General features: G+C 40.2%; 1 protein-coding gene across 3 annotated transcripts; it reads right to left on the minus strand.

The window, feature by feature from the left end:
- Positions 1 to 542: 542 nt before the first annotated feature.
- On the minus strand, positions 543 to 26,579 carry PUS10 (pseudouridine synthase 10). Of its 3 annotated transcripts, XM_081943140.1 has the most exons (19): positions 26,197 to 26,574; positions 25,165 to 25,270; positions 23,682 to 23,818; positions 21,620 to 21,886; positions 20,583 to 20,669; positions 20,128 to 20,162; positions 19,064 to 19,175; positions 15,283 to 15,344; positions 13,250 to 13,295; positions 12,305 to 12,369; positions 10,062 to 10,147; positions 8,739 to 8,864; positions 8,095 to 8,151; positions 5,830 to 5,906; positions 5,310 to 5,365; positions 4,435 to 4,552; positions 3,382 to 3,524; positions 2,902 to 3,001; positions 543 to 2,326 (listed from the first exon to the last, which is right to left on the minus strand). In XM_081943140.1, exons 3-19 carry the CDS (start codon positions 23,805 to 23,807, stop codon positions 2,288 to 2,290), a joined length of 1,602 nt encoding a protein of 533 aa, XP_081799266.1. In that variant the 5' UTR covers positions 23,808 to 23,818; positions 25,165 to 25,270; positions 26,197 to 26,574; the 3' UTR covers positions 543 to 2,287. The 3 variants fall into 3 exon arrangements, with proteins under 3 accessions (XP_081799266.1, XP_081799267.1, XP_081799268.1); XM_081943141.1 differs by lacking the exon at positions 25,165 to 25,270 and having other exon boundaries at positions 26,214 to 26,575; XM_081943142.1 differs by lacking the exons at positions 543 to 2,326; positions 2,902 to 3,001 and having other exon boundaries at positions 3,384 to 3,524; positions 4,418 to 4,552; positions 26,197 to 26,579.
- Between the last annotated feature and the right edge of the window lie 899 nt (positions 26,580 to 27,478).

Consider the following 27,478-nt stretch of genomic DNA (forward strand, 5'->3'; position numbering starts at 1 on the left):
TAAGTGAGTCTGACTTCCTCATAGACTTGGCTTGTCAGAAGGTGGCAAAAGGGGACACCTGGGGCCCAGGACACTGCAACCGTCGTATGAGTCTGTTGCTAAGTGGTCTAATATTGGTCACGTGACCATGGGGATGATGCAATGGTCATAAGTGTGAAACGCGGTCATAAGTCACTTTTTTCAGTGCCGTTGTAACTTTGAACAGTTACACTAAATGGACTGTTGTAAGTTGAGGACTACCTGTTGCGCTTCAGTGAGCAACTTTCTAAACAAAATATGTATTTTTTTTCAAGACTGCAACTCTGCACTGGAATGTAGTTTACTTAAAGGAGTTAAGAGGTGAGGTGTGCAGGCCCTAGTACTGTCGTAAATTGAGGACTAATGATATACTGCCCAGATAAAATCCATGAACTAAGATTTTGCTTTACAGGCCATTTTTAAGTTTCTTTTTAATCTGGTGAATTTTCAAGCCTTGATTTATATTGCTTATTTGCATCTAATGAATATGTGCGTACATCTCAGAAACACAACAGCAAACAAAGTTTTGAAAGAAAAACCATTTATTTTCTTATAAAAGTTCTGGACATTTTTGGTTCAAAATCTTTACTTCATATCAGAACTTTCTTTGTACTTGACATGATCTAGGGGCTGGGGGAGAGCTGTAACCTTAACAATGTTTACATCGCTCCTTGAAAACCTCAAAGAAATCTTAGAGGAACTAGTTCCTCCTCCTTTTAGCATAATACTGAAACAGGTAAACACATCTTCCTTTAGGGGATATATTTTTAAAAGCCTGTGTCCATATTGGCGTGTGAATGCATGCATGTAAGCAATCCCATGTATCATTGGAAGAACAGTGAATCCCATTTACTCAGAGATACGTTGCTCTGAATGCTATCAGGCCTACTATTTCCTCTTAACGATGCACAGGGATACATTCCCAGGAACATTTTGAGTAAACCTATACAGGACTAATCAGCAACATGTTTTTACTGGAACTGTATGCTGATGGCTCAGCAACTTTGCACATTTCAGTATTCAACAGTGCTCAACGACAAGAATTATTAGGATTCTCTAATAGGTATCTTATTGCTTTTTTTCTGGTTTGGATCCGGAATTCTATTATGCATAAATACCGTGTTTCCCCAAAAATAAGACACAAAAATAAGTCTTATTTTCTTTTGAGCCCTCCCCCCTGGAAATAAGTGCTTGGCCTTATTTTCGGGGAGGGCTTATTTTCAGGGGAGGGTTTATTTTAGCGCATGCACTCAAAAGCCCAATTTGGCTTATTATTCAGGGAGAGCTTATTTTCAGGGAAACAGGGTAGTATTCCTAAATTTTGCTATATTCGATGAGCTGCTTTCTTCTATGTGTTGCTCTATTGACAGTATAAGAAGAGAAGCAGATGAAATAGCTGAATTTACCAAAATGATTCCAATAGTGTATATACGTTAGCCTTGCCCAACTGGCCTCTCTTTAGATGAGTGGGAATAAACCTTCCAAATTCCCAGCAACTATGAGGGTGCTGACTGGAAATTCTAGTCAAATTGTTCCACACATCTGGAAAGTCCTTAGCAAGAGAGGGCTGCTTTAAGACATGCAAGCACAAGGAAATACAGAATTGAACTGAACTGAACAAGTACTGCTAGACAAAATGGGCTTTCCTCTTTTTTTTCTGGTAAAAAAGCTTTTAAATGCGCTTGTTGAGAGTTATCATGCAAAAACATTACTTTTTGGTTTTTTACTCTTCCCCCTTTGCACAGAAATTCAAAATTATTCTCTCTTTGAGAATCTGTATCCATTCTGTATAGGTACCAATTTATATTGTATTGGTAATGAGGTCAAAATAAAATGCATTATTTCTAAAATGTGTAAATCAATTTGAGGCATTTTTAAAAATTAAAACAGTGGTTCCCTTTGTGGCTAGGAGGCCCAGTTAGGGGAGGGGGAGAAGGAAACTGGACCTTGAATAAGCAGCGGGGCCAGTGCGGGCAACAGGCCAGCATCCACGTATGCAAGTGCCCGCCAGCCCGCCATTCATGCGCTCCAGCCAGCCACTCATGGAGGCCCAATTCCCAATAGACCATGGCCCGGCAGTGGGGCCCAGCCCAACGGTTAGGAACCCCTGAATTAAAAACAAATCAATCTTGAGCAGATCAACATGATCTAAACTGGTTTACAAAAATCTAGGAAAGTCAATTCAGCTAGCCTATAAAATATTGTCCACAGTGCTCTAAATCCTGCTATGGATAAGTCTCTCCCCTCTCTTGAGAATTAAAATTACTTCTTAATCATCTAGAGCTGGTGGCCAGTCAACATCCACGGACTGCAGAAAAAAAGAAAGAAAAATAATTGAATCATACCTAATGCATTTATTTGCAGAATATTTAACCTCAGATAATGGTTTCAGTACAAATGATGAAATTTGGTTTCCCAAGTATGCGACAGTGATTTCCAACATGAAGGCGCCAAGAACTACGTCAAGTGTAGTTAATACACTGTATGTTCCCAGATTGGGGAAAGCTGAGGTGACAATATACTTTAAGTTAACATCTGATTAGCCTTTAAAAACCTGGATGAAAAGCCATTTAAAGCCAACTTGGGGTATGATTTGGTTGTTATGGTCTAATCTGGAGTTTAAACTAAAATTTTAATCCCGGTGACCTTCTACAGTTCTCCACATACAAAACTAAATTTGCATTCTCTCACTCTAACAGGAAAAGTTTTGAAGAGAGATGAGGTGCTGTAGGAAAGGACACAGATTGCAGAGATTAGATTAAAGTCAGGTTGCCAGATCTGAAAAAAATCCCCTGTGATTTGCCTCTTAACTTCCTATTGGAAAGACCAATGGTGGCAATCCCATCCTTCTGTCTACAGAGACATACAAAAGAGAGTACTCACTTGTACATCCAGCTCCAAGATGTCTGCAGTTGTCTTCAACAGGAAACCAATATTGGGCTTAGTTCTTCCAAAATCTCCATGTACAAATTCTTTAACATAACTAACATATTGCCGATAAGGAAATGAGAAAGATATGCTTGTTAGGCTAGATTTTAAAATAAGACTTCAGAATATGTACTTCTCCCTTTCTTTCTCATTCTTTCTCAAACACACTGCTAGAGGTAAATGACAGGATATAGCAAAATTCGGGGGGGGGGGGGGGGAGAGTTAGAAGAGAGGATGGCACCTTCTGGGGGAGGGGGGATAGAGAAAAAAGATAGAATGTAGCATGAGCTATACGCTCGCCACACATTTTCCTGCTCCAAGAAAAACTATACTTGAAGATTTATGTTCATTCTTCCAAATTTAACACTATCGTTTTATTGAAGAGCTCAGTACCGAATTCCTGACCACTGAGGCACTTCAGTTCAGAAAGGATACGTCCCTGCTTGGGTCTTCAAGTGAAGACGGAAATGATGCTCGTCTATGTACTCTGATTGCATGTTGTGGATGACACGAATCCTGACAGCTAATGGCCGCCGATGAAGTACACGTAATGGAGTTTTTTGATCAAGCTTTAAGTCCTGGTCAAGAATTTCAGATAAAAAGTAACATTACATACATCACAAACCCAGGAGTTAGAAAATCCAAGTGTCCATTCAGACATCTTCCACAGTATAGTATATGTTCTCCTGCTTGAGCAGAAGGCTGAACTAGAAGACCTCTAACAACCATTCTATTCTATTCTATTCTATTCTATTCTATTCTATTCTATTCTATTCTATTCTATTCTATATTCCACTCCATTCTGTTCTGTTCTGGGAAACCAGCTCCAGGTTACCACACACAGTGATAACAAAGTAACCTTGATGAACCAATAATGAGGATGAGAACATGACAAAACCTTTGGAGGATAGTATGAAGATTCAAGAAAATGTTGATAAGCTGGAAAATAGGGACTTTGCTTTTCAACAGGAAGAAATGCAAAATTCTACATTAGGTTGAGAAAAATGAAAGACATGGATGGGTACAGGCCATGGAGAAAATATACTAGGAAACAGTGCATGAGAAAACATTCTGCATATCTTGGTGAATCAAAAGCCGAACACAAGCCGACTGTGTGATTTAGCTGAAAAAAAGCAAATAAAACTCTATATCCGTAATGGCGAACCTATGGCACGCATGCCACGGTTGACACGTGGAGCCCTCTCTGTGGACACACGAGCTGTCACCCAGCTCAGCTTCATCACGCATGTATGCGCACCTCCCACCAGCCAGTTATTTTTTGGGTGTCTGTCGCAAATGCGGGGGGGGGGGGGGAGCACAGGGTGTATGACGCAAATTGCATTAATTCTGTGGTTTTCCACTAAAAAAAGATGCAATAATTTTCATCTTGAGTTTGATGAAAGCTAAATAAAATGGGGCTTGTAAAAATCTTTGTACGGGATTTAAAAACGAGCAAACAACTGATAAATACCACCCCAGACATGCAACCTTCATAGAGTCTAGGAACGTAATGTCTTCCTTTTGGATCACTTTCTTTGTCCATATTAAGGCACTGTAGGACTTGGTCTTCTCTTCTTCCCCTTCTTTCATATGTACAATGGCCTCTCTGAAAGGAAAACAAACAACAAATGTGAACAGCCACAAAGTTATGATGGGCAGAAGGTGTCTCAACAGATACTAGATGGGAAAAAAGTCTCCTCCTCCATCCTGCAGCATATCTTGGACGTCAAAAGTAGCAAATCTGAAGTAGCAGAGGATTCCCAAAAATCTGCAATCTGTAATATAATATTACTTGATCAAGAAATCAATAAAATATGACGATCATCTGAAAAAGAGAAGCAAAACTCCCAACTCATGCTTGTGATCAAATACATTCTAGACCTTTTTATGATCTTGTGTTACTGGTTGTATTATTATTTTCCCCCATTATTACTAAATTTATAATCATCCTTATATAAGCACGGAAGGCAGTTAACAAGAACAAAACAAAACTCAACTAATCAAAATAGTAAAATCAAAACTAAATTCGGGACGACTGAAATCAGTTTAATCATAGAAGTTTGGAAAGAGAAGATGTATTTCGGCTACGTTCCTATTCCCTACTGAGGAGTGGGTATCAAATGTACTACCCAGGGAATACATACCATTGCCAGGAAGCCCCTTGAGATAGCCCCCCTCCCGTTTCACCGATCAATCAGCTACTTTAAAAGAGTCTCTTCTGCTGATTTCAGTAAATGTTGTAGATTATGCCAGTGCCAGAAAAAATAAGATGATTCCATTTTACATGGAAATATGCTTTAAAAAAAACTCAGATTGAGGTTTTTTTTTTAAAAAAAATCCTGTTTTATTTAAATTCAACTAACCTGTTGACAAGTTGTAAATCACGAACTTGGACTTTGTCTGAAGAACTGTTGATCCTCTAAAAGTGTTTTATAAAAATAAAAAATAATAATTATATGTGATTATTTTGCAATTAAAATCTGATACTAAAAACATATTTTTTAAAAAATGGGTAGATAGCACTATACTCTTAATTAGCTAAACAAGGAGTACTGTGTATATTCCTGAATATCATTAAATAATTCTTGCCATATGACTTATGAAATCAGCAATGTGTATATACAGTTTAAATGCTAGGGCAGGATATGTACATCATTAAGATGATAATGTGTAAATTACTATGATAGCCTTCCCTTCTCCATGGAATTTAGGGCCAAGTTTTCATCTGGCCACTGTTTAATAACCTCCAGGAGGAGGAGATCATATTAGTCCCCATATAATTTAGCTTTATAGGTAATTTTGCAAGAAAATCTCTGATTGACTCCTTTCATCCCAATCTACACAACAAGGGTTATACAGTAGGTCAACCTTCAAACATTATACCTTTTGAAGCTCCTTCATTTCTACTGCAGCCAACTGGACTTTCCGAGGGTTAACCAGCTCAACTGCAAAGGGCCTTCCTATGAACAAGGGTATAATCATGATGGTGTCAATCAAGAAAGAAGGATGGGAAGAAAACAAATTAAGATTATAAACTAGTTTTCAGATTTAGACATGGGGAAAAAAGAAAATTAACAATTGAAAAATATCCATTTTCAGCAAACTATATAAAAATATATCAAGATGTAAGTTCACAAAGGGAAAAACTTAATACATGCCTAGGTTTATCAATATCTCAAATACCTAAAATTAAAATCAGGTGCGCTAGATGAAGTGCAAACGATTAAATCAGTATAGAGAACCTAGGAGGAACGAGTTTTACTTAAACCTCAGACATTCAGTTTAATTTACTCCTTGTTGGTGAATTATATGGTACCACCATGTCTAAATCAAAAGAGGACCTTGTAGCCTTCAAAAAGATTATAGATGCCTAAAGGCTGGCAAGAGATTTCAAAGGATTACCAACCAAATGGACATCAATAATTCCACTGTCCAGAAGATCATCTACAAGTGGAAAATATTTCACACAACTGCCTATTTGTCCAGGCCAGGCTGTACCAGTAAGTTCAACCCCCCAGCAGAACACAAGATACAATAATACAATACAATAATAGAGTTGGAAGGGACCTTGGAGGTCTTCTAGTCCAACCCCCTGCCTAGGCAGGAAACCCTATACAGTTTCAGACAAATGGCTATCCAACATCTTCTTAAAGACTTCCAGTGTTGGGGCATTCACAACTTCTGGAGGCAAGCTGTTCCACTGATTAATTGTTCTAACTGTCAGGAAGTTTCTCCTCAGTTCTAAGTTGCTTCTCTCCTTGATTAGTTTCCACCCATTGCTTCTTGTTCTGTCCACAGGTGCCTTGGGAAATAGTTTGACTCCTTCTTCTTTGTGGCAACCCCTGAGATATTGGAACACTGCTATCATGTCTCCCCTAGTCCTTCTTTCTCTTAAGCTAGACATACCTAGTTCCTGCAACCGTTCTTCATATGTTTTAGTCTCCAGTCCCCTAATCATCTTTGTTGCTTTTCTCTGCACTCTTTCTAGAGTCTCCACATCTTTTTTACATCGTGGCGACCAGAACTGAATGCAGTATTCCAAGTGTTTTTAAGAATCCTAGAATTTCATCACAAGAGCTTCAGGTACTACCTTGCTTGCTGCTATCAATGGCAAAGTGCATGAGACTTCCATTTGAAAGAAGTTGCACAAATTAAATCGACATAGGAGGTGTGGTGTGCCAAGAGAAAGCTTTTGTTTTCCAGAAGAAAAAAATAGAGCAAGACTAAAGTTTGTTTATAAACACCTAGGCAAAGATCAGGAGCTCTGGAACAATGTGCTCTGGACAAACAAGACAAAGATAATTATGTGGCTACAGGATCAGAAGTTGTGGTCTGCAAATTTTGTTAATTTGTTTGTTAACTTTGAGCAAATTATTTCAAAGTACATTTTTCATAGCTTTTATTGTTCTCCCAAAGGTACTTTTTTCAAGAGGCAACTGGACTTCCTGCTTCTTTATTGAAACAAGAAAGTCCAGTTGCCTCTTAAAAAAAGCACCTTTGGGATAACCATGACCTGGATGACTGAGAATCTCTACAGACATTCAGTTTTTGTTGTTGTTCAATTACATTACATGTTTAAATACTGTTTGAATGAAGATCTTTTATACATAAATGTAGTTAAGTCATAAATTTTCTCCTAATGAGATTTCTTTAGATATGCTGTCCAGATTTCTACACTGAACAGTGGGATGGGCTCCATGGCCTGTCAGTGATGGCTAGCCTTTTAGGCGCCGAGTGTCCAAACTGCGTGCATGCCCAAACTGAAAGGTGTGCACGGACGTGCAAACTCGGGCATGCGCATGTGCAGCACAGACTCGAAGACCAGCTGGCGGGCGGGAGGCGGGCATCCCAACAACGGCAGCATGGCAAGAGGTAAGATCGTTTTCTTTTGTGAGCTTGTGTTTCATTGTTTGCAGGGAAACAGGAACTCACGAAAGAAACACTACGGAGATCTGACCTGGAACGACGGCGCAGATGCCAACAGAGAGGGCTCTGCATTCCACCTCTGGCACACATGCTATAGGTTCACCATCATGGGCCTAAGTGGCCCCTTCCAACTCCCATGATCTCAGAAATGGGGGTTTTTGGGTCAAAGGATTGTCAATTGATTTTTTCCCCATTTAGGATATTTTCAAGTGTTGAACTTACCATTGCCTAACGTTCTCACATCAACATCTTCCCTTCCAGAGGATGAAAAATTAAAACCTTAAAAACAGGAGAAAGAAACATTGACTGAATTTAGAAATCTGTATATGAGCCATGCTATTCAGCATGATCACGGCAAATCATAGTTTAGCTCTACATCAGGGATATCAAACTCAAGGCCCAGGGGCTGGATCAGACCCACAGGGTGCTTAGATCTGGCCGGCGGGACTGCCCTGGAAACAGCAAAGGCTCGCACTGCCTCAGCCGGCAAAAACTGACTTCGGGAGGGCCACGGGCAAACCTTCTGAGCTCTGTTTTCGCTGGCAGAGGGTTGCAGGAGGCCGTCGTAGTTGAAAAGAGAGCTTGGGAGCCTGTTTTTGATGGCAAAGTGCTCGGGCCAAGACAGGAGCCCCCAACATGAGTGACAATGAGCTGGCCATGCCCATCTCAGCCACACCCACCCTGGCCCCCTGAGGTGAAACACAACCCTGATACAGCTCTCAATGAAATCGAGTTTGACAACATTGCTCTACATTAAACAGAGGCTGGGTTACTTGCCTACACAATTTTCCTGCATTTTTTCATCAGTGCATACATATTGCATAACTTATTTAAAGTAATGTAAACATATGCATGAACACACTCACTATCTGCTTTGAAGGCAACCATGAGATGCTCCAAGATCAATTCTTCTACAGAGGATTCCATCTTCCTCTCTCCATCTATAATCCAGGGAGTCTGAGGTAGAGTTCTTGAATATTTATTATATCTTCCTGTTTTTAAAAAAAAACAGAAAAATGTGCTATGATATTTATTAATAATACAATACAATACAATACAATGGCAGATTTGGAAGGGACCTTGGAGGTCTTCTAGTCCAACCCCCTGCCTAGGCAGGAAACTATACCGTTTCAGACAAATGGCTATCCAACATCTTCTTAAAGACTTCCAGTGTTGGGGCATTCACAACTTCTGGAGGCAAGCTGTTCCACTGATTAATTGTTCTAACTGTCAGGAAATTTCTCCTCAGTTCTAAGTTGCTTCTTTCCTTGATTAGTTTCCACCCATTGCTTCTTGTTCTACCCTCAGGTGCCTTGGAGAATTAACCCTTAGTTTATCAAAAGTATTACAAATAAAAGCATTTTACTAGAAGCCAAGTGCACAGAAAAAGAAGTCACTATCATAAAGCATGTATTAGAAGTTCCCTCAAGAATTGCTCCTTAAGCTACTTTTTCCTCATGCCTTGAGCAGCGAAGGCTAAAACATGTTTGCTTTGAAAATATATCTATCAGCTAGTTGATCTATTGTGATATACAGCACATCACATGTTAAGATTGTTTCAGCCTATTTTGATGAAAAATAACTGGATAAATATTTGTATTTCATCTAATTATTCTGATCTGATTATTATAATACAATAGTAGAGTTGGAAGGAACCTTGGAGGCTTCTAGTCCAACCCCCTGCCTAGGCAGGAAACCCTATACCGTTTCAGACAGATGGCTATCCAACATCTTCTTAAAGACTTCCAGTGTTTTCCAAGATGCTTTTCCAAGATGCTTTTCCAATGACATTAGCTATCAAGTGAGTACAATCCTGGCCTAAGAAAAACTGCCAAATATAAATTCCACTTCCTAATAGCCCATTTTAATCAGAAATAGAGTGTGATTTGAAAAACAAATTCTCATTTGAAGTCAAATTTAAATATTCTGCATATCAATCTCCTTCAATGCGGATGAATGTCACTGAAAAAAGGCATCACTTTTTTACCACTTTCTCAATGGCTGAGTCATTTCTCAATGGCTCTACCATCATACTTCCCCATAGAACAAAACTTTTCATATATAGTTATATGGGTTTCCGTCCCAATAACAACTGAGCGGCCTTTTCTTATTAAGCAAAGGGCACATTTGCCCAGGAACCTTAAAAAAGAGTGACCCTTTTCAACCTCTATTAAAGGAAATACTCTCACCAGCCACAAAAATGGCACCATTGTTGCATTGAATCTCAACTGCTCTGCAAGGAGTTTTAGGCGAACTTGGAGGAGATGGATAGTTCCTGTATTAGGGGAGATATAAAAGGCAATTCACTAGAGAAAAATTGAAGGAAAAGTTAAACATTGTGCAAAATAAATAGATATGAGTATCCCCCAAAAACCCCTTTCTTTCAAATATTTCAAAAACATTTTAGAATGCAAATAATTTTAAATAGTGCAATATTATATCTGAGAAATAGAAGCAGGTGAAAAATTACAGTAATTGATAACCTTGATAATCTGAGGAGCATGAGCAGGAGAGTAGGCGTCTTCAGCCACATATAATGGATGCACATGACTACACACAGCCGGTCCTCCATGCTTCATTGCTGACCACAATGTCTCCTTCATCTTTCTTGGAAGGAAAGAAGGAAGGAAGGAAGGAAGGAAGGAAGGAAGGAAGGAAGGAAGGAAGGAAGATCTCCTTCTTGGCATTTCTGTAGTCTTTCAGGGATGAGGAAATCAACCCCACCGAGCACATCCTTCTCTCCTAATCATTTTTACAAAGATATCTGCAGTACCTTTATTTTCCCATTATTCACCAGTGTATTCAGCCACAAGGGCCAATTTTACATTGCCCTATTGATTCAACTCCCTCAAATGCATGAGATTGCCAAGTTCTACATAGAGCAGTGATGGTGAACCTTTTTGGCACTTGTCTGGGATGAGACCTGGAAGAGGAGCTGCCCAGGGGGCATGTGCGCACCGGAAAATGCACTTCTGATTTCCGGCAGTGCATGTGCGCTGGCCAGCTAGACTTCCAGTTACTGGACATGTGCGCGACAATCAGCTGACCACGACGCATGCTCACACCAGAAAACAGAAGACCAGTTCTTCCAATTTCCGGCACTGCTGCACACACGAAGGCCAGCTGATCATCACACGTGCATGCACGCAAGAAACTCGGAAGAGGAATGGGCAACACTGCGCATGCCAGGCAACATGGCTCTGTGTGCTACTTCGGGCACGTGTGGCATAGGCTCTCCATCACGGACATAGAGCATGCAAAATCCACTGGGTATTAAATGTTAGCTTGAACAATTCATGCTTGACACATGCTTGTATTATGACTCCTGTTGACCAAATTTACAATGGTGGGTTGCAGGTGGTACGCCCCAGGATGGGCGTACTGGTGCCTGCCCAGAGCACCGGGTACCGTTCTGGTATGGTGCTCCAGAGGGCCCACCCGCCCGCCTGAGCTCCTTACCTGTATTTGAGCTCTTCGGCGCTTCCACGCACAGAGCACACAGCACCTGTGCGATGCTCCGCTGAGTAGCTGCGTGCTGTGTACGCGCACGCTGCACGCGTTCATGTGGTGGATGCCGGGCCCAGTTGCAACCGTACTGGTTGCAACGGGATCCGGAACCCACCACTGTTTCGTAGCTATGATTTATTCCCTTTTTTTATTAGCACAGCACAGATTCTGATTTTATTTACCATTTCTTATCTTCATGTCTATCCCATATCATCATGATCTTCAATATTTTTAGGCCTACACTTTTTATGTTAGAGCTGTTAATCTCACAGCGTCTGTGTTTTTTTTTTTAACTTTAAAAAAATATTGAAATAAAGATACTATTTAAAAAGTTTGCAACACTGCTGCCAAATCTTTCTAGTTGTTCATAACCCTCTGATAATTTCATATCTACAATTTTACAACTAGGGCTCATCTGCAAATCTAATAATAATTCTTTCAAATTCATCTTTTATATTTTTATAAAGTTATTGAATAGTGCTGGGCCAAGGAAAAAGCTCTGGAAAGCCTACTTGATTGTTTTTTTAAGCTGATGAAGATCCACATATGAATACTCTTTGGATGCAACTATCTAACTAGTTGCAAATCTACCAATCCGAAATACTAATTAGCACATAATTGTTTATTCTGTTTGCAAAACAAACACGAGAGATCTTCCCAAACACTTCACTTCAGGCACACTACATCAATAGTTTTCTACTGTTGTAACATACAAATCACTATCATAAAAAATATAAGGTTAGCCTTTTTTCCTGTTATTAAAAACTTATGCTGACTGCTGGTAAAAACACTATTTTCTGTATCTGCCAACATGCCGCTTGACTATCTTTGTGTTGTGAAATTCTCTCTCTCCCTCCCTCCCTCCCTCCCTCCCTCCCCACCTCCCTCCCTCTGTGCGTTTAACATAAACTCAGGAGTTACTTACTTGTGAAATTCTTCTTCATCAATCATATCCAAAGCTTTTACCACAGCCATTCTGGTGAAGACTGACTATAGAGAAAAGTAAAATGATGCCTGAGTTATCAGGCACTGCCTGATTCTTTCTATCAGATTTATTTTAGCCAAGAAGGAAGCCATTCTTAATGGCATATCTAGTAGTATCCCTTTTGTTTATTGTTTCCTTGTTTTGTTCTAAGCTTGGTGCTTTATTATAGAAGAAAAGTTTTACATTTGAGTAGAGACTTAGGTTTTACAAATTCTAACTTCAGACTGCTTTGGGTGCCAACCTTACCTGGGAAGTATGTGCCTCCCTGTACTTTATTCATTTTTATTTTTATTTCCTTCTATTTCATTGTGTCTGATTTTCAGACACTGCCAAAATAAGCTCCTGCAGGTTTTTTTGGCAAGGTTTTTCAGAAATGTTTTGCCATTGCCTCCTCCCTAGGATTAAGAAAAAGTGACTGGCCCAAGATCACCAGCTGGCTTGATGCCCAAAATGGGACTAGAACTCACGTTCGCCCAGTTTCTAGCCTGATGTCTTTACCACTACACCAAACTGGCTCTCATAGTTTGTATTAGTGTTAACATCATTCATACATATTCTTCTTTATTTATTTCATATGGCTGGCCATCTTTCAAATTCTGAGCAGCTAAAAAATATTAAAAACGATACACATCAAATAATGATAAAAGACAACAAGCATATCATGGCAATTAAGGAACCTGCAACTAGCAATTGCCTGTTTTTAAAGATACATATATTTAAAAACTCAAAGGCATGGTAAGTACTCCGCTATTCTCCAGATGTTCTTGAATGAGAATTCATGTAACTTCAGCCAGCAAAGTCAAAATATTTAGAAAGCATCAGAGTGTCTATCGTGAGATGTGGATTTTGGAGTACAGGGAACTGTATAAAATTAAAGTTAATTACCTGTTTATTTTTTGCTGGTTTGAAGCAACCTGGACACACTGAAGCTCTGAATGAAAACAACAAAAATCAGTCAAATATCTTTAAAAAGGTGATTACATTTTCTACCAAATAGATAATGAATACAATAGTATAAGGCAGGGGTGTCCAAACTTGGCAACTTTAAGACTTGTGGACTTCAACTCCCAGAATTCCCCAGCCAGAGCTGGTATAAGGTTTTATATTTGCCAGTGTCAAAACATTTTATTAAGAACAATTGCCAAAAAGATACTTTTGAAAACACCTTTCCCATCTCCCTAGTCAGACAACTCTTGCTCCTTAGACCGGGTGTATCAAACTCACATTGTCATGTTGTCAACAAATGATGCATTGCAACTTTTCCTCCCCTTTGTTAAAATGGGGGTGGGCGTGACCAGCACGTGGCAAATCTGGCCTGTGGCTGGGGATTTGACACCCCTGCCTTAGACTGTCTTCCTTTGGCCATGGAACTGGAAGGCTCTGCTTCTCTGGCAAAATATCACAGCAAAGTTAAGGCCAATCTGAGGAGCTTTGTATTATTGAGCTGCTAACACTTGCCCAGGGATTAAAAAGCTAAAGAGCAGAAGATTATAGTATCTGAGTTGAGGTGGTGCAGTGGTTAGAGTGCAGTACTGCAGGGTACTTCTGCTGATCACCAGCTGCCAGCAGTTTGGCAGATCGAATCTCACTAGGCTCAAGGTTGATTCAGTCTTCCATCCTTCCAATGTGGGTAAAATGAGGACCCAGATTGTTGGGGGCAATATGCTGACTCTGTAAACTGCTCAGAGAGGGCTGTAAAGCACTATGAAGCAGTATATAAATCTAAGTGTTATTGCTATTGTTATCTTCTATTGACTGGAAAATCAAAGGGCAGTATTCAAACAAAATACAAGACAATAATTCAATTGGAACTATTTAAATCCCAGTTCAGGCCCTTGCATTTCATTCTTGTTTATAAAAACTGATCTTCCCACTTCACTCCCCAGATCTTGTGGGCTATCTCTTTTTTAAGTGGAAGACATTTGGTAGATGAAGGGTAGAAGCATGAATGAGTAGAGTTACATTCTTATCCTTTCTACTCCACTTTAACAATTCCAGTTAAACAATTCCAGTTAGCCCAGTAACAGAATCATGGGCTAGAAGAAGCATGTTATTGGAAACAGAGTAATGAATGCCAATTTACAATGAATGCCATTTACTCTGTTGTTATCCTAAGGCCCCATGGCGAACCTATGGCATGCGTGCCACAGGTGGCACGTGGAGCCATTTGTCAGGGCATGTGAGGCGTTGCCTTGTCAGCTGGCCAGCGTGCATGTGCGCGCTGGCCAGCTGAGTTCAGCTTTTTTAAAAGGCATTTTTCGCTTTCCCCAGGCTCCGGAGGCTTTATAGGAGCCTGGGGAGGGCGAAAAGAGCCTCCCCCCTCCCCGGAGACCTCGGAAGGCTTCAGGAGCTCTCCTGAAGCCTCCGGAGCGCAAAAAAACAGCCATATGGGCAAACCAGAAGTTTGGTTTGCTAGTAGGGTCGGTTTAAGCCCTCTGGAGGCTTCAGGGACCTTCAGGAGGCTTTCCTGAAGCCTCCGGAGGGCCTCTGCGGGGGGGGGGGAGGCTTTTTTCGCCCTCCCCAGGCTCCTCTAAAGCTTCTGGATTCTGGGGAGGGCAAAAAAAGCATGCAAAAAATGGGGGGGAGCACCTCTCATGCACGCATGTGCACTGGGGGAGGTGTCGCGCGTTGCATTATGGGTGTGGCATGCCCGCACATGACCCCCCTGCGCTCCTCCCTTTATGGCACACGAGCCAAAAATAGTTCACCAGCCTAAGGAATGCAACCCAAGCATGGTGACATTATACAGGGCACCTAGCCCTCAGCAGCAGCACTATCAGGCAACATAGCTTGTCTATTAGCTATTTCAAATAGTAGCTTGCTCAAGATATCTCAAATATTGGAGGGAGATCTAGAATGTTCAGCCAATACCATCTGTCTCTGCTCTCATAAAATATTGTTTGTTACATTATACTTACAGGAAACAGCAATCTTCATCTGTCTCCGGATGAGCAAATACAACACTCACTTCAAACAGGCTCTGAATCACAAAGATAGAAGTTAGTTTTCAATTGCTACTGATTTCCTCCACATCACTTTTTTCTTCAATGGATTGAATTCAGTCTGTCCAATCACCTGAACCCTATCATCAGGAATAGATTTACAATCTTAAACAGGAATTGTATTTTCTGCTCAGCAAATACAAAATGTGAGTAACAAATTCAAGTCCTTAAAGCATATGCAGGAGGCAGTGATCCACGCAGGTCCTCAGGCATACAACTGCACATGTTAAAGACATGTCTACAACTGCAGATGTTAAAGAGCAGATCAGCTGTATTATTCATATTGGCATTAAGAAATAGGCATGTTTCTTGGATGCATTTCTGAGAATTTCCTGCAATAATCACTGGATATCTTCAGTGCTTATGGATGCTTCCATTTCATTCTCTTTTACCAAAGAAAATCAGAATGATTTTTACATATACCATATTTTTCAGAGTATAAGACGCACCAGAGTATAAAACGCACCAAGATTTTGAACAGGCAATTTTTAAAAAAAAGTTTTTGCACTCTGCAAACCTCCCCAAAACAGCCCATTTTTTGTAAAAAAGGCCCCGTTTTTTCCAATAAAAGGCATGAATAGCCTTTAGGGGGCTTGCAGAGTGCTCCTGGGGGTTAGCCCCCCCCCCCCCCAATGAGCAAACGGCCTGTTTTTCATCAAAAAAATTGCATGCATAGCCTTTAGGATGCTTATAGAGTACTCCTGGGGGCTGGGGGGGGGGGCAAAAATGAGCAAACAAACCCGCCTGTTTTTCACTCATTTCTGCCCTCCCCAGCCCCCAGGAGCTCTCTGAAAGCCTCCTACAGGCTCTGGCATTTTGGTGAAGGGGATGGGGCTTCGGGAGGCAAAAAATTCAGTGTATAAGACACACCCAGATTTTCAGCCTCTTTTTTGAGGGAAAAAGGTGCGTCTTATACTTTGAAAAATATGGTACTAATAAACCATGAAATACCAGCCAGAATATGAAACCATGGTCTACAGTTGGCTTAATAATTTGAATTGGTTCAAAGTTTTAATCATAGTTCCTGGTTCTGACAAACCCAAATTATCTTACTCTCTATGAAAGAAGTTTGGGTTTAACTGCCCCTTTAAGTCTTTCAGTTCTTTAATTTTCATCTCCACTGTTTCCCTCTACTATTATAAAAAGAGAAGGAACTATATTGTGGGTTAATACTAAATGTATTATTTATTTGAGTTATTTATCAACTGTTCTTTATTAAAAGGTTATTAAAAGGTCGCAGGGACAACGGGACCCCCCATTGCAGGGCAGGGCAGAGGAGTTTGGGGAATACCTGCAGGATAAAATTGATCAGATCCGGAGGGGGTGGACCCACTCCAGTGCTCCAGGGGGGGCGTCCGAGGCTAGTCTTGAGATTCCACGCTGGGAGGAGTTTGACCCTGTTGTCACCGAAGATTTGGACAGGTTGCGCGGGCGACTGCGAGCCACCACATGTTTATTGGACCCGTGCCCCTCCTGGTTGGTACTGGCTTCCTGGGAGGGTTCACGTGGCTGGCTACTGGGACTGGTGAACGCTTCGTTGGGTGAGGGCCTTTTACCAACCGCCTTGAAAGAGGCGGTGGTGAGACCCCTGCTCAAGAAGCCTTCTCTGGACCCAATGGAGCTAGCAAATTATCGTCCTGTCTCCAACCTTCCTTTTTTAGCAAAGGTTGTTGAGAGTGTGGTGGCTCAGCAGTTCCCGCGTCACCTGGAGGAAGATGATTATCTAGACCCGCGCCAGTCCAGCTTCCGACCCGGTCACAGCACGGAGACGGCCTTGGTCGCGTTGGTGGATGATCTCTGGAGGGCAAAGGATGGGGGTTGTTCCTCCATCCTTGTCCTATTAGACCTCTCGGCGGCTTTCGATACCATCGACCATGGTATCCTATTGCGCCGTCTGGAGGGGTTGGGGATCGGGGGCACCGTATTGCGGTGGTTCCGCTCCTACCTCTCTGGCCGGACGCAATGTGTGTTGACAGGGGAGCAGAGGTCGACCCCGAGGCCCCTCACTTGTGGGGTCCCACAGGGGTCGATCCTCTCGCCTCTCCTGTTCAACACATATATGAAACCGCTGGGCGAGATCATACGTGGTTTTGGGGTGAGATATCATCTGTACGCTGATGACACTCAGCTGTATTTTTCCACCCCAAACCACCCCAACGAGGCTGTTGAAGTGATGTCCCGTTGTCTGGAAGCCGTGCGGGTCTGGATGGGTGACAACAGGCTCAAGCTCAACCCCTCCAAGACAGAGTGGCTGTGGCTTCCGGCACCCCGGTACAACCAGCACATTCCATCGCTGGCCATCGGGGATGAACAATTAGCCCCGGTGGAACGGGCACGCAATTTGGGCGTCCTCCTTGATGCCCGGCTGGCTATGGAAGATCATGTGGCAGCCGTGGCGAGGGGGACATTCCACCAGGTTCGCCTGGTGCGCCAATTGCGACCCCTTTTGGACCGGGAGGCCCTGCACACAGTCACTCACGCGCTGGTGACGTCTCGCCTGGACTACTGTAATGCTCTCTACATGGGGCTCCCCTTGAGGTGCACCCGGAGACTGCAGTTGGTCCAGAATGCAGCCGCGCGGGTAATTATGGGGAGATCGAGGTTCTCCCATATAACACCGCTCCTGCGCGAGCTGCACTGGCTTCCTGTGGCCTACCGGGTGCGCTTCAAGGTGTTAGTTACCATCTTCAAAGCGCTCCATGGCATAGGCCTAGTTACCTGCGGGATCGTGTCCTGCCCCATACATCCCTGCGACCCATTCGCTCACACAGAGAGGGTCTCCTCCGGGTGCCGTCCTCTAGAGATTGTCAGAGGGCGGTGCCCAGGAGTAGGTCCTTCTCTGTGGCGGGCCCTACCCTTTGGAACGACCTCCCCCAGACATTAGAACAACAACCGATCTCCGCTCCTTCCGCAGTAAACTGAAGACCCACCTGTTTCGGCTAGCCGGCCTGGCATTATTCGACAACTTTTCCACCCCTAGGTCATTTTTGTCAATTTTAGTTTTTAAACTATTAATGTTATTTATTGTAATTATTTATTTATTTTTTTACCTCCTCTGTATGACACTGTGCTAACTGTTGCTTGTGTACGTCGCCCCGAGTCCCTGTGGGGAGAGGGGGCGACTAATAAGTTTAAATAAATAAATAAATAAAATAAATAAATAACCAGAAAATGCAACAAAACAATATGAAAAAGCCATGCAAGCATGGTAGGTCAACCTGAACATTTTAAAATGCAGAGAGAAATGAAATTTTGACCTGGTACCAAAATAAATGTAACATTCACACAAATTTTATGACTGAGAATTCCACAATATAATATCAAAGGTTCTTTTCCTGTTTGTTACATAACGGGACAAAAGATACTTTGAAAAGAGTTATCCTTAATGAGGTCATGTAGTTACATTAAATTGTAACACTTAAAAGAAATTTCTTTTACAAACACCTAAACATTGGTGAAATGAAAATTAATTATTTGCCTGAACTTTGGAACCAAGGCGTGAAATATTCTAAACAAATCAATGGTTAAGGATAGTAAAAATATTCAATATATTAATGAAAGAATAAAATTCAATCAACACAAAGTGGAGGTTTTCAGCTTCATAATCTTAGAAGTGCAACAGCCAAAATACAGGTTGCATTGGCTAATGGTGAACTAGTGTTGCAAAAGCAGAGTAAGTGGTTTATGTATATGCTACCTTTCCATCAGCAGGGACTCCCAACTCCTCCAAAAACAGGGGATGGATAATCCATTTGTAAGCTTCTTTCAGCTGAACAAAGTCATCTTTTCCAATTGACAAGCCCTGTTTCCTAAATTGTAAAAAAGACAGTGTTTTCTGAAGTACATGCAATTGGGATAAAAAATAAACTGACCCATATTTTTACCATTTTAACAAGTTCTTCTGTAATCCATTTGTTTGTTTGTTTATATCCTAACTTTATTATTTTTACAAATAACATAAGGAGGTGAATATATTCAATACACCTTCCTCCTATATTCCCCACAACAACCCTGGAAGATGAGTTGGGCTGAGAGAGAGTGACTGGCCCAAGGTCGGTCAACTGGCTTTCATGGCTACAGGGGGACTAAAACTCACAGCATCCTGCTATATAGCCTGGTGCCTTATCCACTAGACCAGGGGTGTCCAAACTTGGGAACTTTAAGACTTGTGGACTTCAACTCCCAGAATTCTGAGAGTTGAAGTCCACAAGTCTTAAAGTTCCCAAGTTTGGACACCCCTGCACTAGACTAAAGTGACTATTAACAATCTATTATAATCCAAAGATCTAAAAATAAGTAGAATACAGTACAGGACTGGCAACATCCTTCACAATTGCCAGAGTGATAGTAGAAACACACTGATCCATGACTGAATATCCAGTACCAGTCATAGCTTTGACCACTTAAGCATACTATAATCATGTGCCCAGCAATCAGCTGATACATGACTTATCCAGGGTCACTGCTGTTTCAATCATAATTAAATCATTTAAATCATATGAGTCACGGTGGCACAGAGGTTAGAATGCAGTACTGCAGGCTACTTCTGCTGCCTGCCGGCTGCCTGCAATTTGGCAGTTCAAATCTCACCAGACTCATCCTTCCATCCTGCCGAGGTGGGTAAAATGAGGATCCAGATTGTTTGGGGCAATATGCCGACTCTGTAAACCACTGAGAGAAGGCTGTAAAGCACTGTAAAGCAGTATATGTGTAAATGCTATTGCTATTTCGGTCCTTAGATTGTGTGGAGAATATACTCACCCCATTTCTTCTTTCACCAGTAGCCATGCTGCATGCTTTAGATATGTACATAGGAAAAAGTAGGGAAGCAAAAGAGATGGAGCATGAGAAAGGAAGAGGATTGATATTTTCCTCAACAACTGGCTGAAAATACCCTGACCAGGTTTTCTCTACTTTTCATAAAAATCAAGGTCTGTCTGATACATAGGGTGATCTTTGGCCAAAGTATTTCTACCATCCCCAAGTGAAATACTAAACTTCAAATCAACCTAACCCAAACTGCCAGCAGTGATTTTCCACTTTGCTCCACTATCGATCCACCATCTTGGCTAACTAGTGCCAATCCATATTGTTCAATATCTGCCTAAAGAAGTGAATTTCCCAGCATGCAAAGCAAGGTAACGTGTAAGAACATCCTTTCTTTCTCATTGAAGGCCAGTTTGAAGCATAAATAAAAGTATCAGCAAAATACCCACCTCTCTGACTGAAAGTTGTGGTGGAAACGACACTGAAAACACAAAACTGGAAAACTGATATTCAGAAGAATTAATCTTATGGCATACCTGAAAAATATAGATTTATTTAAAATATTACTTACCATATTTCAACCCATATCCCCAGAACAAATTACTTTATACAGGGCAATCTAGAAAATTGTTTGAGCAATATTATTTATAAAATAATTCTGTTTGTAGAGATAGCATTTTTACCTTAGAATAAATGTGTTGATTCTCACCAGTTTGGCTTTAGTATTAGGGCAAAACCTTACATCACTCCGAAAATGTCTCAACACAACCAATTCAGAGGTTGAACAGATTAACCAAACCTGGCAAGAGAACTACAAATATTGTTCTTGCAAAATATTGCTTAGTGCAAGACAAAAAACAATGGGAAAAAATCATCAGCTTAGATGCACAGTTGCCTTAGATAATGCATGTTTGTTTAGCAGTTCTGAAGCTGGAGGTGCAGCAGAAAGCATTGCTTTCTTTACAAAGAGAAGGAACATATTTAATTATACTGATCTTTGCCAATTCAAGACATTTCATTTCTACAACAGTTGATGTTGTATTCTTTTGGTATTCCTCTCTATCCCAAACGATGCTTGAGCAACCAAAGAGAGTGAGAAAAACCTGCTGGTTGAGGAATACTGATTGTGTAGGAACTATTAAATGATGACTCAGACACTGAATCTGAGCCTGTAAGCTAGGAGCCACATCAATCAGAATCCTCAAAATTGCCATTCTGGAAGAATAGTTCACTCAACAAACCCTGTGCTTCCTGGTGCTTACCAGCTTAGAAAACACAAGTAGGTCCTAAATCAGGAAGGAGGAAGTATCTGGAATTTGTGCACTTGTTTGGGGGTAATGATATTTACTCTCAGATAGATATGAGCAACAAAATCTTCAGCGAAATCCTATATGAATGCCAGCTATGCTTTCAACAATATTGTATGTTACATTTGGTTTTACCCTTTGAAAAGCTGAAAATAAAGCTTCACAAGGCTGACACTTACAGCTTTGACAAAGTCTATTTCACAAAGATCCTGTAGAATCCCCAAACATATATTGCACACAACTGGATTTAAGTTTTCAATTGCTGGAGCATCACTTCCATCACTGTCCATGTCGTTTAGCTCATGGCTTCCATTTGGGTTTTGATCTTTAATCCCATTAGCATTTTCCAGTTTGATCTTTTTACAAGGGGGATTAGCCATTTCACAAGATAATATATTTTCATCTTCTTTGCTCTCCAGAAACTTGCATAGTTCATGAAATAAATCCTGATGGATCAAACAAACATAGAAATCTGTCAATATGGTTTCGCGTTCAACATGGGAAAACAGCACCAAGTTATCATTAAAGGGATGCCTCAGACTGAAAGCTACAGGTTCTGTTTATCTGCACAAGAGTTTTAAAAAAAACTAATATCAGCTAATCAGTGATCTTGTAAAGTAAATTTAAAGCCAGTGAGTTTTAGTTTTGAGTAAACCTGCATAGGAATAGGCTGGGGATCATAACACCAACACTGAGGAGAGTGAATGTTCTCCATTAAAGAATATGACAATTTTGGGCGTAGACGTTTGGGCAGTGACAATAAAAGAGAGGCGAGAAGAAAAGAGGCTGAAAGACCTCAAGTAAGCCATAGCTCAGTCCGACAGCGCAGATTCTTACAGTATCTTCAGTAAGATTTATCTATTGTTAGGAAATCCTCCAAAAGTATTTTGAGAAAAAAACTAGGTCTGAGATAAAAAGTTGACAGTCAAAGAAAATGGTTACCATGCTTGATAGATCAATGATCTAAATCAGCATAAAGCAAACACATATTCCAGCAGTCCCTTCACATTTGCTGGATGAAATGCCTGAAATGCTGAACAGAATAAGACTGAAACTGTTAAAAGAACCAGCTAACAATGGCATCATTTTTAATTGGTGCCTGAACCACAGCAAAAAAAAGTTATCAAGGGCAGAGGATTGAAAAACAAGTCTGAGGCCTGCAGATGATAGAAAAGACCACTGATATTTAGAAGAGAAAAACAAATTAGCAAATGGAACACATTAAATTTCTTAGGAAAAGCACAAGAGATGAAATCCTGAATGCACAAAGGGGGCAAGCCCTGACATATAAAGATAAGGAGATAACCATTCTGAAACAGATCCCCAAGAAAGTGAGGGAGAAAAGAAAATTTTATTCGCAATTGGCGAATAAACTATACCAGAAGGGGGTGTGGTTTCGATGGTTACTGCCTGAAGGTATGCTAATATTCTGGGAGAAGACAAGAGTTAGAATTAATACACCCATAGAGGCGCAGGCCTTTATGGAAAAAAATAAACTACTTCTAGAAAAACCAGAAGACATTTCAGTAGAGGTACAAGACACGGGAGGGGCCGGAGCACTGCCAGCTGGGGGAGATGGGGCGACATCAAGAAAACTCAGATCACACAAATAAGCAAGAAAATCCACGTGATATAAACTGACCGAAATTACCAATTGAATTTACCACACTGACTATATGCTATTATGTAATATTTGAATTTTATGCAAATGTATATTATGAGTTTGGAGGGGGGGGGGTGCACCTACCTCATTTCGCAGCTGCCAAAATTTGTAACCTTTCCCTTACCTTTTCCCTATGTAAAACATTAAAAACCAATAAAAAACTTTGTTTAAAAAAAAATTAGCAAATGGAACCATCAGAGGAGATTAAATAGCCAAATTCCTACACAGATCTGGACTCTAAGGGTCAGTCATAAATGGGACTACTAACTTTTAATCACTTTCAGTTTATTAACCTATTGGCTTCATGATGTTTTGCTTGGTTATTTCCTTTGGCTGGACTCTGAGATAGATATTTTTAGCATTAATTCTCATCTCCTTCCCCCATTCAGGATCCCTAGCACAACGTAATAAATAGTATTGCTTGCATGTCTTCCTTCACTGTGAAAACGTTTTGGACCTGTTCACTCCAAATCTCCTTTCAACCCTCAGGAAAGATTGTATGAAAAGAGGTGTGACTAAGACTGAACACTTCATGAAAATAATTCTCATCAACATTATATATTCTAATTTAATCAAACCTTATGAGGTTGCCTGTACGAAGTCTGTAATCCTACACCACAGAATCTGAAAATACAGCGGGGACACGTTCCAGAATTCCGTAACATCTGAGCAACAGGTCTGTCTTTTTCTGTCAGTACAAACATGTTGATAAAGCCTGTATATGGGGGGAAAAGTTAATAACAGAATCACTACAATAACCACAATGGAAAGAAGAACAAGGAAGGGCCATAGTTCGCTAATAGTGTACATGTGCTACATGCAGTTCCTCCTTACCCCCACTGTCAATACAGACTATATTAAGCTCAATTGACTAAATGTCTGACAATAAATGGAAGGTGCCTTTGTTCCTAAGAAAAATTAATGATAACAAACATTTAAAGAACAAATTGACAGGGAAGATATGGAACTAACAATTATATTAGTTACGTATAACAACCACTAAAAAGACCTTTTCCAGGATGATCTATCCGCAAGGTTGCCCTTTAGGTCTTCTAATAGTGTACGCATCAAAACGGTAATCTAATCCCACCCAACTACCCGGCTGCCAATTGTCCTGTTCTATTTCCTTCCATCTTTCCCAACCTTATATATTTCTACAGAGAGAGACATCTTTTGCACAAAATATCAGAATATTTATAATATTACTATTATTAGATTTTATCCCACCTTTTAATATATAATTCAAGGCAGCTAATTAATCTAAATTGAATATTCCTATTTTCTCCACAACAAACTCTGTGAAATGCATTGGGATAAGAGTCACTGGCCAAAGTTACCCAGCAAGCTTTCATGGCTAAGGGAAGTCTACAACTTAGTCTGCTGATTTGTAGGCCAACCAGAAGTAATTTGAGCTCAGTCATTTGTGCCTCAAGTGAAAATGTGAATGTTGGTTTTGGTTTCTCTTCTCTCATTTCAGTTTGCTGATGTCTAAGATAGTGTAGTCAATTCATTTCATCTTTCACTTTGTTTAGTTTTTCCATGTTCATGCTTTTTATATCTCATACAGTTTTAAGGGGTAATGCGAGTTATAATTGGAAGATGCATAATTGCATCTTCCAATTATACATGTGTAGCTCCAACTCTTATCCAGTCAACAATTATTTTTAAAGAAGTCATCAATTTTGTGCTAGAAGCAAAATTCTGGTTTTTGGATAACAGTGCAATCCTAAATCTTTTTTCTCTCAAGAAAAAAATCTTTATTAAATTAACTTAAGAGTGATAAGAACTTTAGTTTAAAATTATGCTATGTTTTATCTTAAGAGAAAGGTTAAAAGACAAATGCATTTATCTCAGTCTTATTTTCATACAATTATCTTTGGAAAAACATTTTATTCCATGTTTTGACATTTGGAGATTTGGCGATTAAAAAAAAATGAACGTATGATCATACTTTTCTACTTTTGAGACTTTGTAATCTAATCTATTGAATCTCTAGTAATTAACAATGAAACTGAAAATACTGTAAATGGATTTAGAGTAATATATGTAGCATATACTCACATAGATTCCAAATCTTAGTCTATATATCAGATTATAAAAGCAGGATTGAAGTGAAAAATATATTTTACTCTTCCCTCTTGAGTGTTGCTCAATGTTTGATTTACAACTGTTTTGCAAGAATGTTTCTCAGTTACTTCCCAGCCTGGGTCCTGCTTGCTACCTCATCATGGTGATGGTGTTCCTGGAAAGACTGAGCAAATAATGCTAGGAGTGAATGCCAAGAGTTCCTAATCTTAGCATGGTCATCTAAGAAAGAAGTTATTTCTAGTTCCCGAGAAAAAAACAAGCAGAAGCCTATAACAGGCAGCAATGATGTAGGAAGGTGTTGGAACTGGAAGATCACTGTAATGACAACAGCAGAGGTTTCATTTCATATTGTGCCGAGGAATGCAATGGTAAACCATGTAGATCTAGCACTGATATTACCTAGGAGGGTAATGAAATGTCTGTAATCAAATAACCAGACGCAGAGACCACATAGTTCAATTCTGAGTAATATATTTTCTTCTACTGGTAATCATGAAACATGCTTCTATTTTTCCAAGAAAACCATGCAGGTAGACAATATAAAGTGACTGACAATATGGTGCCAGATAATAAGTCCGTCAGGCTGGATGGATTTCAACATGCTACTGAGAAAGAGCTGAGGGTGTTTTGGAAGAGTAATTGTGTTTATAATGTGGCTAGATTAAAGTTTTCAGGATATCTGATGTTGGCATACAGGAAAAGAAATCGGTCTAACTCGCATCCTCCCCTAGAACGGTCAGGATAGTGATCGCATAAGCTCGAAGATCCCTACATCCGGCAATGTATATTAATGGCAATTCAACCGGGATCCTGGAATATATACTGTATAGTCACCGCTGCTAGGATGTATTAGCGAGCACGCAAATCGCACAGAAACTGTGACTTCCTTCCGAATAAGCATTGGCAAAGCATTGTTGGCTCTATCCCTTTATCTTGCTACAAGAAATCAAAGAATCAGAGTAGGCTACTTAATCTTTCTACGGTGCTCAAATATATGAACATAACGGCCAACGATCGCCTACCTTTTCGCCTATGTCAATAGGAGGAATAGGGGGAACTATTTAGCTGCCACGCCCCACGTCCCTGTCAATGGCTGCTCCTCGCTTCCGGATGAGAAGGAAACGCTTTCTCGATAATAATTGTTCCGGAGCACAACTGTGCAAGGATGCCAGATTTTACCGCTTTTTTTTAAATGTCCAACGCTTTGATGAAAGACGGTGGTAGCACACCGAGCTTAAAGGAAAAAGATGGCTTAGAGGAAAGAAAAAGAAGAAAAGAAAGAAAAAGAACGAAAGGAAGGAAGGAAGGATATTTCTTAAACTGCTGAAAGAGAACACTTAATTTTTTTCCTCTGGAATACAGCTGTTTTTTTAATTAAAAATTTAATGATTAAAGTAATTGTGCACGATGTAAAAAAAACTTTTTCAAGCAAAGGAAGATGTGGTTGAGTTTTTTTAATGGTGTAGGAAGAAAATAGTCCAAACAGAGAAATAAGTGTTATTGCTAGCCGCTTTATTATTATTATTATTATTATTATTATTATTATTATTATTATTATTATTATTATTATTATTATTATTATTATTATTATTATTATTATTATTATTATTATTATTTATTTTTCAGAACATTTATATATTTTTTTATTCTCTTACATACCATTTTAAGTATACATTCACATAATTATTTTTCTTCTTTACATTTATCGTTCATAGAAGGAAGGGAAAGGAGAGGGGGAAGGAGGAAAGTAGAGGAGGGAGGGAGGGAGAAAAGAAAGGGAAAATAAGGTGGCGTTACAACAGGAGGAAGGGATGGTAAACAAAGCAACCCAAACTCTATACCTATATTATAACCTATAAAATGGAATAACAAATGCTAACCGCTTTATTTGAATGTTGCAAAAATATCCCCAATGCTGTTTCAGAACTAAACTATCTAAAGATACCGAGTGGAGGGTTAAATAAAAAGTAAAATTAAACCTGACTTTATTAGCCCTAAGAAAGACGTATATCGGACGGCCATGTAAACATAATTTAAAGACAATTTCGTGAACCAACGTAATAGAATAGAGCTGGAAGAGACCTTGGGGGTCTAGTCCAGCCCCTTGCTCTGGCAGGAGACCCTATACCAGGGGTGTCCAAACTTGGGAACTTTAAGACTTGTGGACTTCAACTCCCAGAATTCCCCAGCCAGCATGGCTGGCTGGGGAATTCTGGGAGTTGAAGTCCACAACTCTTAAAGTTCCCAAGTTTAGACACCCATGCCCTATACGATTTCAAACAAGTGG

This window comes from Natrix helvetica (assembly GCF_964273705.1).
Source record: "Natrix helvetica genome assembly, chromosome: 2".
NCBI classification, from domain to species: Eukaryota; Metazoa; Chordata; class Lepidosauria; order Squamata; family Natricidae; genus Natrix; species Natrix helvetica.

Bases quoted from the DNA above. Each gene is read 5' to 3' on its own strand.
- PUS10 (XM_081943141.1), bottom strand. From the start codon at position 23,807: ATGTTTGTACTGACAGAAAAAGACAGACCTGTTGCTCAGATGTTACGG. The intron at 19,176-20,127 runs GTGAGTATATTC...TTTACAATTTAG, and splicing joins CTGGTGAAAGAAGAAATGGG to GAAACAGGGCTTGTCAATTG. The intron at 3,525-4,434 runs GTTGCATGTCTG...ATTCTTGACCAG, and splicing joins CGTTCCTAGACTCTATGAAG to GACTTAAAGCTTGATCAAAA.